Source organism: Belonocnema kinseyi, chromosome 7, assembly GCF_010883055.1.
Source record: "Belonocnema kinseyi isolate 2016_QV_RU_SX_M_011 chromosome 7, B_treatae_v1, whole genome shotgun sequence".
Classification (NCBI taxonomy): Eukaryota; Metazoa; Arthropoda; class Insecta; order Hymenoptera; family Cynipidae; genus Belonocnema; species Belonocnema kinseyi.
Window position 1 is genome coordinate 99,084,227 of NC_046663.1, and position 14,046 is coordinate 99,098,272.

Sequence of the window (14,046 nt, forward strand, 5' to 3'; positions counted from 1 at the left end):
TCGAAAATTCGCCAAATACTCTAACATCCTTTACGAAATCTCCCTAAGCTTCAAACTGGTTGTTGAACGCCGCAATTCAAGTGAAGGTTTAGAAAACTAATGAAGTAGGAGAAAAGATATTAAAAAAGGATCAGATCGAAAATTTCCGAAAAGCCGCAATTCTAGACAATCACCCCAATCTTACATTTTTTTTAGAAAATAATGATAGTCAGTTGTCCTTAATAAAAATACGGACCAATCAAATCGTTCAAGATTTAAAAAAACAACTTCACATTCTACTCTCTCCTCTCTCATTGATCCAAATATGGATGATTGCTTTGATTTTAATACTTCCATCAATGGAAAGGTATTGTGAAATTTGGACCTTTCCACCAAGAGAGACGTGTCAAGTTGAGTTGTAATAGCGAGCGGGCGGACCCGGCTGCAATCGAAACGATTTTCTTGTTACTGCAGACTTTCTAGACTTTCAAGCGTCTCGACCGGTTACTAACTCGATTCTTAGTATTGAAGGTGTGAGTGAAAGTACCAAGGGTATGTGGTGATCCAGTTGACCATGGCATTCAACAATGATCTTTCACGATCAAGAGAGCGACTATTGATCTCACGGGTATCCGATGCTAGAACTATCAGGCATTAGAGATTCAGACTCTTCGAAATCCGTTTTCATGTATCAAAAAACTTTTACCAGTAAAATATCTTGCCACGGCATCTACTATCAATCAGTATCTCATTTGCATTTTTCATTTTATAAGCAGTATGTAATTTATATTTAAGGAAATTAAAAATAATATTAAGAAACACTATAAATTCCTAAGAAGAAAGTAATTAGCAAAGGCTGATGATTGTAAGATTGGCCACTGAAATGTGGCAAAATACATAGAAACATAAGGTTCAATTATTTCGGTCTTGCGATAAAATTATATAATTAAAAAGACAGGGATCAATCCCTCGAAGAAAGGTTTTGCTTCTTCAAATTTGAGGAGTTTTTATTATCAAGATATTAGTCATTTTCTTTTCAGATATTGTAGGTTATTACCAAAAGATATTAATTAAACACATCTCAACTAATAAACAAAAAATCAACATGCGTACACTCCTGACCTAAACTGCACTAACCTTGTCAAATACGCTGCCAAAATATTTGCGCTTCATCCTGCACTCTTTATTAGTAGTTTTGTTGGTCAGTATTCTTTAATATAAGCATATTTAAATGATGTGGCCAATCATTGGGAGTGGCCAAAGATTTTACCGATCACCCTATGGAATATAGTACAATACGAGTTTTTTTCTTTGGTTTTTTAGTTCATTTGCAATTTGGAGAAAAAAAAACGAAGTTCATATGTCACATGTTATAAGTCAATTTTAGTATTAAATTGCACATAGATAACAAACTTTTGTAGAATTTTATTTAAAAAAATTATATATCTGAAAAACTTTATTTTATTTCTTTATGTAATTCTATATCATTTGTCTTCCTTACAAAGTTCAGAATTGATGCAATTATTATAAGATAGTATCAATGCTTTTTTAATTTGATCACAATGCACTTGTCAAAAATATTATCGTAGAGCAAAAGTATAAAAAGCAACAAGTTATCAATTCAGTCCAGGTTTAACAACCTTATATAAAATTAGCACTATTACGTATCACACGATAAATAACCTACATCCTATAAAAATGAGCTATTATATCATTAAATGTTTAAAAATGGATAAAAATGGATAGTATAAGAACCTTTTGACCCACTGTTCTAAATCGTTTTTAAAAGAAAGATTGTAAAAATCACACAGACTTAAACACACTAATAACAACTTAACATTAGGTCACATGATTTAAAACTATCAACGTGACCATCTCTTCTAAGAACAAAACAAAAAGCTGCAGAAAGCAACATTTTGTACAGCCTGCATACAGAACTCGGCAATTCTTTTCTATGAATATATTTCTATAAATACCTTTTTTATTTATAAATAATATCTCATCCAGAGTAATAATTATTGTTTGCCTCTGAAAGTTCTAGTGACCACTTGAATCAATTTTATCAAAATAACATATTCTCTGAAGAAAAAATTACCGAGTTGAGAGTGCAACATAACAATGATTAACCATGGTGAGTCTGAATATTAGGCAAATTAGCATTACCCGGAATAGGAAATGTGTGTTGAAATTGAGAATTCTGGAAATTCATTGTCCTAAAATCAATTTGTGGTTCTGAAAGATCTTCCTTAACAGCATAGCTCTGTCTTCCTTGAGCAAAAGATGATCTCCAAGGTGATGCCGCAGGAAAACTGGACCCAGAAAAAGCAGAAGCTGGCAATTGCTGAATTGTTTGTGCAGCTAAATTGCTTCCATGAATTCCTGGAATATTGACCACACCTGGCCAAGATTTTGTAAACTCTTCAACTTTTTGGTTATAATCATCGAGAGATATGCTATCTCGAATTATAACACCGTGAGTGCTGCCTCCAATTTTGACTGATGGAACGATGATTGGAGATGTTGATGTCGATTCAGTTTCGGAAAGTTGAAAAGCCGAAAAATCTGTAAATAAAATTAATAAAATGAGTCAAATTCGTAATATCAGTAGAAGTGTATTTATAAAATTAATAGTGGATTAGAAAAGTTAATACAGTAAAATATATCATCGTTTTAAAATTTTTTTATTTAAATTAACTTTAGTTCAGGGCCTAAAATTTTGCCTGCTCCGTCAAACACAGTTTGTATAGTCTGGATTAAAAAGTGAAAAATTAACATTATTTTCCAAGGAAAACTTTTAGTTTTCAAACCTATTTGTGTAATATTTTTCAAGGATAACAAATTAACTTCAATGCTTATTTCAAATATTATTCTTTAGTCCATAAATTACTATCAATTTATTTCTTTGATTGTTACTTGATTATTATGCTGAAATTGTTTACTAATATATTTGATTGTGCAGGAGTGATCTTTTTGGCTAAAAATCGTATTATTTAGTTAACAATTTAATTACAAACTCGGAAATAAGGTAGATTTAGGGTTTGGAGCTGGTGGGGAACATACTAGTTTGAGTGCGCCGCTGTGGATGAAAATGCTTTTATTTGTGCACGGCTGTGTGACCAATGCAAACTCCCCGCGGCTCATTTTACTCCTACCTGCGATGGGGCGTTAATTCTAGGAAGGAATATACCCAGGGGCTCTATACCCGAGTTTGACTTATTCTGATTAGGTGGAAATGCAACTGTTTCATTGCAAATTTAATTATTTTTATGGAAATTTAACAATTTTATTAAAAGGTCATCGTTTTTTCTCGAAAATTCAACTATTTTATTGAAAATTTATGTCTTTGAGCATAAATTTGATTTTTTTGTTGTTAAAAATGCAACTGTTTTGTTGAAAATTGGTCTTTTTCGTTAAGTTTAACTCTTTTTTTATTAAAAATTAAAATCTTGATTGTTGGAAATATCTGCCATTAAATTTTTCATTAAAAAGTAATTTTTTCGTTTGAAAGTATTAACTATTCCATTTTTGGATTAAATTTTCCCTTTTTTAATTGGAAATTGAACTGTTTGTTGCAAATTTTAACTACATTGTGAAAAATTCATTTGTTGTAGTTGCAAATTCATCATTTTGGTTGGAAATCACCCTTTATGGTTGAAAATTTAACTGTGCCTATTTTGGTTCAAACTTAATCTTTTTAAGTTGAAAATTTAACTATTTGGTTAAAAGTTTAATTAACTTACTAAAAGTTATTTATTGTTGTTGTAAATTCATCATATCAGGTGAAAATTTATCACATTGGTACAAAATTTAACAATCTTGTTGAAAATGCGTTCTTTCTTGGTTGAACTCAATTGTTATTGAACTAAAATTAAATTATTTTTAGGTTAAAACGAGATTAATTTTTTTGTTTAAAAATTTGAATATTTCATTTTTGGTTCAAATTCTCTCTTTTTTAGTTGAAAATTCAACTACTTGGATGAAATATAAGCCCAGATCCTTCATATGCAAGTTTAACTAAATTCTGAAATATTCAATTGCTTTAGTTGAAGATTCCTAATCTTAGCTAAAAAAACCATCTCTATAGTTTAAAAATGAATTATTTTACTGAATTTCTTCTTTCTCGATCGAAAATTAATCTTTTTAGTTGAAAATTTCAATTTTGCTTAAAACTTGATCTTTTTAAATTGGAAATTCAACAACTTATTTGAAACATTAACTACTTTCTTAAAAATTAATTTTTGTGTTAGAAATTCATCATTACATTTAAAAACGTATCCCTTTATCAATTTTTTTTAATACTACTTTTTTAACTAAAAATTTCACTATTTCATGTTTGGCAGATAGTTGTCTTTTTTGTTAAAAATTCGTGTTTTTTGGTTGCAAAATTTATCTCTTCTGGTAGAAATTTTATTTATCTCCTTTGGTTGAGAATGCAACTGTCTGATTAAAATTAGGCTTTTTTAAAAAGTATTTTTAGTTTTTAGTAAAATATTGAACAACTTAGCTAAAAATTAATCTATTTTGTTGAAAACGTCATATTTTACTGAAAATGTAAGGAATTTAAAATATTTCAAATCTAGTTGAATATAGCAATCACATTCATTCTATGTAAAAAAATTATTCTCGTATTTTTGTGAAAAAATCCTTATTCTTCTTGTTTTTTGAGAATTTTTACCGGTAAATCCTGTTATCGGCACTGTTGAAAGTACTTTGTTTTAGTTTTTTCGTAAGTAGGGGATGGTAGGGGGATCGACATAAAAAAGGTGTAAAGTGTGAAACTTGGAACGTTTTAGACCCTGCTTCTGTTCGTTTTGAGTCATATATTTTGCTTTGAATATTACCCTCGAATTCTTTACAAGTTTAACTGGTGAAACGCGAAGCACTATAAATTTAACTTCCCAGAAGCTAAAGCGTATTTGCGAGGGTAAATTATCACTGTAAACACCGCACAAATTATTGCTGGAATGAGAATTTAAAATAGGTCTAATTGTTAGATTCCAAATTAGAGACCCATTTGGTATTGTTACTCAAATTAAAATACAACTATAATATGAAGTCTTCAATTCTTGAACCTTCAAACCTTGGACATAAAGTATTTAAATTAAAAAATTTTATCATTAACGAATTTTTAAATGAATGTTTAAAATTTGAAATTGTTAATATGTTCAAACATTTTTAAGCTTTCACGGCTTAAAAAATCCTAAATAATGAAGTTAAAAAAATTATATCTCTGAAAAAAAGTTTTTCTATAATTTTAATAATAAGAATAATATCACTTTATATAATATCATTATTCTTTATGACTTTATGCCTTTTATGAATTATCGTTAAAATATTTTTTTAAAGAAGCATTCCTTAAATAAATAACTATATTTCAAGATAATTACATTTTAAATTAAAAACTGTATAGCTGTTATGAATATTTTCCCCGAAAAAATAAACAATGATTTATCCAAATTTAACTATTTTATTTAATTTCATAAAAAGAAATAGTAATAAAGGGTTTAACAATAACTTTTGTTGAAATAATTATTCCTTACAAGTTGTCAACTTTAAGAAAAATGAACGTTTGTTTCTTTCATAAGACATGACTCACAAAATCATTTAAATTCTTAAAATTCATAGAAAACTTTTTTTGCAGCCCCCTGATTATTGACATGACTACCTATTTGTGTATTTTAAATTGTAAGTTGTTTCAAACGCTAAAATCACTATTGAATATTTTCAGTTTTCAATTGTTCAATTTTGAAAGGCTTTTAGCAAAATATATTTGCTATTCAGTTAAATTTATATTTTATAGTTTACAAGGGTGCAATAATTTGAAAGCTGTTTTAATTTAAAGGTGGCATGCTGGAAATTATTTCATTTCAAAAACTTAAAATGAAACATTGCTTGCATGGCTTTTCAATTTTATTATATAGTTCTGGTTTATTAATTTTATTATTTTTCGAATTCTATAATATTAAAAACAATTATTGAATCCTTCATTTGATAAAAATTAGAATGTCTCGAAAATATAACAGAGAATGATATTCATAAAAGTTTCTTATCTTCTGCGGATGTTATTTTACAAATGAAATATAAAATTAAGAAATTCACTTACCGTGGGATTCAGAAGAATCAGGGCTCACTTGAAGAGACGGTTTTTCTTCACCACTTAAAGCAATATTCGTGGAATCAAATGAGTTTTTAGATCCAAAATTATTTTGAATTGATCTCGAATACAAATTTTTGTCAACATTTTTTATTTTTCCATTAATCTGGGATTGATAAGCTCCACTTTGGTCTCTATAAAAGGAATCTGTGTCACTATTTGAAGTTAAAGTCACGTGACTTGGGTCTGCTGGTGAAAAAGAAGATTCATCTTCCGATGATTCGTCATGATTGTGGTTTTCAGTAGAGCTGAAAAATGTAAAAGAATCAGTTTATGTTCTAGAATTCCATTAAATAGATCTTTCCATAATATTGATCAATAAATTCCCATTAAAAAATCAATAAACCAGTAATAACTTAACTATCAAGTCTTCAGTTTTTCCTCAATTTACCTGTCTTATACGGAAATAATTTATTTAATAATCGTAGGCTAAATCTTCAATAACTGTAATCTATAATAAATAGTCATTTTGCTTTTCGTGGAATATCTTGCAAAAATTTTATCATCCACTAAATCTGCAACTTTCTACAACTCTAGAGAAAAGTGACTCTTAGACTCAGTTAATAGAATTTTGTTGCAATTTCTCCTGGCCAGTACCACCATTTTCTTTAAAGCATGATTAAACACGACCTAAAATCGATGCTCCTTTATTATTTATATCAAAAATTATTCTAATAGACATCGAAAACATAGATTTTTGGAAATTTTAATAACTCTTATTAATTCTGAATCTGATATTGTTAGTTTTCTCAGTTTCAGTTTTAGTTTTTTCTTGCTTTTTTCAAGTGTTAAATTTGGGTTTCAATTACTCTGTTTCCAGTACATTTTTATATTATTCTCTTGTCGTTTGATAAACTCGTAGAATTATATTATTTTCACTTAATTTCTAGTAGTCATTTTTTACATTAGTTTTGATAACTTATATAGTGCCGATTATTTAAAAATCTTATATACGGTAGATAGTTCAGTTTGAAATTGTGTATTTTCTATAATTCCATTAATCGTATTTTAAAGTATAAGCCTAAAACAGAAAACTGTTTAATTATTGTTTATTGTGTGTCTGCTTATTTTTAATACGTTAAAAATTTCGAATTTATCAACGATACAATTCTCGGATAGCTAAAATAAATGAGGATAGATTTAATTTTCAATTAGGATTAAAACATTTTTTTTTTGTTCAAAATTGTTCAGTATTAAAGATATTTCAATTGTAAATTCTTTAATATTATGAACATTATTTTAAATTTCGTTTAATTTGTAAGATTTTGAATGATACATTTTTCAATGTTTTGAATTCGCCACTCTAAAAGGCTTCCAATTAAAATTCACTTCATTATATTACCTTCATATTACCTTTACCTGTGATCTTCATTTACTGGTGAGTTATTTCCCTTAATTCTGTCATAGGGAATGTATCCTCGACCAAAGGATATTCCGTGACTTATTCCTTTTCCATGGGGAATAACAATATTGTTAACGCCATCGTGATCCTGGTCAAAATCATCACCACCATGAGGAAGATGATTTATGTTAGGACGAATAGTATGTTTTCCGTAAATAATATTGTTAGGTCGATTATAAAAGTGGGGCTGTTCTTCTTCAGCTCCATAATGAGATTTTCTAAATTGCGAAGGTCGCATATGATGACCCTGCCATGGAGCAACTGGACTTCGTCTGATTTGTTTTGGTATCATCAAAACGACTCTTCTATACATAAAAATTTTAATATAATCCATCAAACAATTACTTATTATTAACAATATAATATGGAATTTTCCCAAAGATAAATAATATTCTTCTCAGCGAAAGAAAAGCGATTAGGTATTCAAATAAAAAAATGAGAGAAAGTAAAGTTTTGTCAATTTTAACTGGAGGAAGTGATAAATGATCTTCTAAAAAAATGTAAAAAGTTGTGTTTTACGATTATTAAATTATCGAAGATTACCTAGCTATTAGATCTTAAAAAATTGGTAAATTCTATATCAATTTCTCTGAACTTTGAAGTGAAAGGTAAATACCGTAAGCGATTTATTTCACCTTTCTATGGTCCTATGATGTAGTATGTCTTACAATGTACATTATTATTACCATTTGGAGTGAATTGTAGATACTTACTGATGATGAGCAGCAATTGCCAACGAACTGCATACTGTCAGCAAGAAGACGCAAGAAAACTGTAAATAAAAATAGAAAGTAAATATAATTTACTAAAAGTACAAGAGACTGGTTTTGTACAATTTCCAAACCATGTAAGGCATAATATTTAAATAACAGATGGAAGTGCTATATTTTGTCTTTTCACTTAAGTTTTTTTCTACATATCAACGATAAAAATTCAATATATACTTTCTAGTATTTAAACTTCTTTTTTATATAAAAGATAAAAAGATGAAGTGTATAAGATTATCTTTTTTTTTCATTGAGACTAGAGATATATTATGCTGTTACGATTGAATTTTAATCAGTGAAATTTCCAAAAAATGTAAAAAATTTTTAGACAATTTCCAGAAAAAATAGTATGGCTAATAATAACAATAACAAGGGAGGATATCTATGAAGACTGTATTAATTTATACATTCTCATAATATAAGAAGGTATTAGATATTCTTCATGCAGCAATGTTTAAAAATCATAGACACTTTTAACATTTACAACCATGGAATAGATGCAAAATTTCCCCCAAGAGAGTTTTCATTTTGCTTCTATGCATTGGGATTCGAACCCGCAACAACGTGGAGTTTACAAGCCAAGCACCTTACTCGATGAGCCACACTGTCTCCATTTTAATTTCGTAGATTCGTCAAACATATACTAAAATAAAATTGATATTTTTTCGATTTTTATTTTCACTTGTACTTGAATAAGAACATTGTTTCATTGATAAACAGGTACAATTAAGATTTAATTATTTTGAACTGCAATTTGCATATGTCCTATAAAAATTGGTGTTTAAAATATAATATTTTGTCTTTAAAGTAACCTTGAAACACGAGTTAAAATTCTTCATTAAATTTAATTTATATTGAAACCTTTCCGTCATATATCTGGCCGCTGAACCTAATGAAGAAATTATATTTAATTTTAAAAAAGTATAGTTTAAACTTTAGAACTTTTGGAATTAAATGATTTTTAGATGTGGGCGTATGGCTTTAAACACAGGGTGTATCGTAATTAAATTATTTCAGACAGACTTGTGGAAATACTACCTAATTCAAAAATACCAGGCGTTATTCACTGATTTCTCAGTAGAAAAAGTATCTAAAGTTTGTCTTGAATACAGAAAATCCCAATGATTCTTTTACTCAAAAATAAGTAAAAAATCAGCAGAATTTAAAATGAATTTTCACTAATTGCCAATCGATTCGACTACATTTAAATCTTTAAAAATGATTGCTTTTGTTTCAATTTTAACTGATTTAAATTTCGGAAGAAAAAAAAACAGGAACGAAACTTGAGTGATCTTTTTACTTGGAAGTAATTGGAAACATTTGTTAATATTACAGAATTGTATATTAATTTAAAATACCGCTGATGTATTTTTAGTGCGTTTTCACTGATGATTCAATAAAAGCCCTTTTTGATCTAATTTAATATTCCATTTTTCATTGATTCGAATCAATATTATTTCCATAATTAATATTTATTATTGGGACTTTTAATGTCGAAGGTAACAAGTAGGTCACCAAGTTTTTAGATTTTTTGTTATTGTAGAGTGACTGAGGTACTAAATGCTTATGTTAAAGGGTTTTGCAGAATTTTTTAATATATTGATATGTCTTGTTAATGGAAAACTGAAGTTCAGAAAATTGAACCACATTTTGATCATTTTCATCTCGGCTAATATGGATTTGACGTTAAAGAAAATGTTAACAAAATTTAAATTTGTTTATTACACTTGTTTGAACAATTAACCATTTTTATCAGAAAATAAAATTATGCTGAAAGTTTTTATTGAAAAAGAAGTTAATGTGTAATATGTCGGCCTTAAATATTGCTTTTACATATTGCGACGAAGATGGAGTGGAATAAAATATCTGAGTCTGTTTCATCCTTAAGAAAGACAGTTTGCCTCATTAATTTATTTATAACAAATAAAATCAAGTTATATTTGTTGAAAATATAATTAAGTATACTTAAATACGGTATACACTGATTTTTAAACTTTTTAAGCAATTGTAATTAGTTTGAACAGAATAGGAGACTTCACTTTTTGACAATACCTATTTTGTTCGCAACCGAAAAACTTTGAGATTATTTTTTTACAAAAAATCAGAAAACACATTTCTTATACTTATATTATAAAAGATTGTGGATCACATAAACAATATAAAAATTAATATTCCAATCTTTTTTTTTAAGTTTTCTTAAATTTGAACAATTTATGCATGCATTTGTTTACATGGATTTTTTTCGTCCGATCAACATTCGCTGAGAAAGAAATGTTCCAAATATTGTTCAATTTTTGAAACTTCCATTTTTATTAAAAATATCTGCCAATCTATTGCATTTTTTTAAATTCTTCAACATCCGTATTAATGATACGAATCTTAATACAATGAAAAAATAAAAAACAAATATACTATCCAATTATTGCCTTTGACATGGAATTACCCTATTATGAATCAATGTAAATTACAATACTTATAATATTATTTCTTTGATTTTCTGGGTGTACCGTTAAGTTTAAAATTACGCATTCTTATACTTAATTTATAAAATTCACAAAAGAGGCGCACGGATTATTGCAATAAATGTTAAAAATATATCTTAAATGTAAATTATAAAAAAAGTGCAGTCATAACTGTTTATTTGAATGTATGTATTTGCATACTTGTATTTTTCATTGCGCTTGAAGAAAAAATCGTAATATTCATTCAATTCTGTACGACGAGTTTTCAAATAAATATTATTTAGTAAATTATGTAATTAGAAAAGTGACCAACAACAAGTAATTGTACGCATTATTTTTAAACAGAATAATTTTTATAAAAACATGACGAATACTATTGTAAATAACTTTTCAAAGAATAGAATTCACTTTTCTGAATTAAACTTTAATGAAAATTACGAATTTTGCTTAAAGCAGAAGAAGACATACAAATATGAAAATTACTACATCTAAATTAGCAATCATCACAGTAAATATTTCTTAATTATTTACGCTGGGTTTTTTTTTCTGGAATTGATTGTAATAATCAATGGCCATTTTTTCACATGTATAAATCAGGTAAAGTAATTTTGAACCTGACTGTATACTTAGAACATCCTTAATTAGTGAATTTGTCAACTATCGGAAATGATTCTCACTAAAAACTGAAAATGATTTCCAGTCGACAAAAATTAATGGTCATTTCCAGGCGCAGATGTAACACTAAAGAATCTTTCTTTATGTAGCATCTACAAAAATATTTATATTTTTATAATTAAAAAATATTTTAAAACACGATTTATTTCAAATAATTTTAAAAAATGACTGTATTTAATACTTACAGCGAACTGCATGCTAAAATATTCAAAGAGAAGTCGCCAATATTGTTGCACTGCTAGACGAACGTATCCCCTTCAAGTGATCTAGATATATTGCAGAAACCTGCACTACATATCTTCTCTTTTATACAAGATAAAAAGAGCATTACTTCGCTCTAGAGTCTCCCACCAGCGATAATTTCTAACTGTAGTACAGCGACGAATATTGAGAATGGTTGGGTATGACCTAGTGATGCTGTTTGCACCATCCGAGCATGTAATTTTTGCCTTAAGCACTGCATATTGTTAATCGTAAACTTTCTTCGCATATTACTCAAACGAGTTACTTATAGATAAACTCAAAAGTATTACTACCGTTCACTCACGGACGCAATATGTGCCAAAGAAATTACAAAAGAAAAATAAAAAACATTTCTCATCTTGACCTAGGAAAATTAATCAATCTCCACACTTCCGGATATTTTTCATCTCAGATGGAAAGTAAATGTGATGTATGAGGTGAATGCACCATTAAGTTACATCTAGCATTGAGAACTTAAAAAAAATGAGAGACGATTTAATAAAGATGCCGAATCTAATTATTATATTATTTATTATTGTATCCAATGACTGTGTGCAATTCCAAAATGGAAAGGACCTTGCAGCAAATGCACATGAAATGGCTTACGGTCGATTTTGATTAACTTCGTAAAATTGTAGTTCTCAATGTATCGATCAAAAGTGTTATGGGGCACAAAATCCGAAAATGGATAGTTTTCGAGTTATAGAAGGTTAAACATCCAACCCTTTTAAGAAACATTACCAAACATCTCGAAAACTGCAGTTCTGCGAAAAAAATGTTTTCTATGAAAGTTATTAGGCTTTAACGGGGAAATGCATAGAAAGTCATGGTCTTAAGACACAGGTCATTTTTCAAGGTCATTCAATGTGAACTTGTCATTTATTGCTAATATTCAGCCAATAAAGACAAGACATGAGCGAGATTTAGTCATTATCTAGCCAATGAAGGTAAGATAATGACTGAATCGCACTCATGACTTGCCTTTATTGGCTGGCTGTTGACTAATAAGTCATTCACATTTTTTGTCTTTATGGGTTCTATATTGATTTCCTCTTCATGTCTTGTCTTTATTGGCTGAATATTAGCAATAAATGACAAGTTCACATTAAATGACATTGAAAAATTAACTTGTGTCTTAAGACCATGACTTTCTTTGCATTTCCCCGTTAGAGCCCAATAACTTTCATAGGGAACATTTTTTTCGCGAAGCTGCAATTTTCGAGACATTTGGTAACGTTTCTTAAAAGGGTTGGATGTTTAACCCTCTATAACTCGAAAACTGTCCATTTTCGGACTTTGTGCCCCATAACAATTTTGATCGAGACATTGAGAACTACAATTTTACCAAGTTTAATCAAAATCGACCGAAAGCCATTTCATGTACATTTTCTGCGGGGTCCTTTAGAAATGATTCTTAGCGCACGAGGCGGAGAATGCAGAACTAATGGTTATACGTTTTGTATGGGATAAGATAAGCTACGCGTAAAGAAGTTAAATTGTTGAAATTGCGCATTAAAAATTGACTTAAAAACGGACTGTGGATAAGATCCTGTTGACTGTTGATTTATCCACCTCTGAAATAGAATGATTAATTTCATCGGATCGTTTGAATTTTTTCAAACTTCTACCTGATATGTTTATGAAATAATTAAATCATTTGTGAAATCTTCTTAATCTAACCGAAATTATTGTAAAATATTTGAAATCTTTGGCAAATCATTGTACTGTTTCTAAAATATTTGGAAACATTTGAAATATTTTTTAAGTACACTGCCGTGCAAAAGCATTAGACCACCTCTTTTTTTATGACTGAATTAATTCTCTTAATTTTAATTATATCAGAGCTAAAAAAATTCAATTTTAAAAGGTTGATTGTTTTCGAAATTCTGTATAAAATAAGTCCAGGGTGTAGCCAATTTGTTTAGTTTTAAAGTAGATGTAGCAAAAATAGTGTAAATTTCAATGTTTTCTTAAACTTTCAATAACTTCCGAAATATTCATCATTTTTCAAAGTTCTTGGGCTCATTTTGAAGCTTTTCTTCACCGTAGTACAACATCTCACGAGTACAAATCGTAAGAATGTTCTTTTTGAATTTGAAGAACATATGATCATAAAGTTTCTATGTAATTTCCTTTAAATGTATATTTATTTAACTTTTGTTCTGATTTTTAGTTTTCGTTTTAATTGTGAAAAACATCATTGACAGTCAACAAAAATGTTCCCGCTGCGTTAGCGCATTCTCATCACAACTTTTGTCTTTTAATTTTTTTTTGTATTGTCGAAAACTAAAGATTAAGTTCATTAGCCAGCCATTTTGGATAAAAATTTAAAAAGTAAGCGCATTTTGAATATTTATGAGACCA

The 14,046-nt window shown here is 28.5% G+C and overlaps 1 protein-coding gene across 1 annotated transcript; it reads right to left on the minus strand.

Moving 5' to 3' along the window:
• Positions 1-1,422: 1,422 nt before the first annotated feature.
• Positions 1,423-11,742, minus strand: LOC117177129. Its single transcript, XM_033367624.1, has 5 exons — positions 11,625-11,742; positions 8,249-8,307; positions 7,493-7,840; positions 6,083-6,381; positions 1,423-2,541 (listed from the first exon to the last, which is right to left on the minus strand). The coding sequence occupies exons 1-5, from the start codon at positions 11,634-11,636 to the stop codon at positions 2,102-2,104; spliced, it is 1,158 nt and encodes a 385-aa protein (XP_033223515.1). The 5' UTR covers positions 11,637-11,742; the 3' UTR covers positions 1,423-2,101.
• Positions 11,743-14,046: the final 2,304 nt, after the last annotated feature.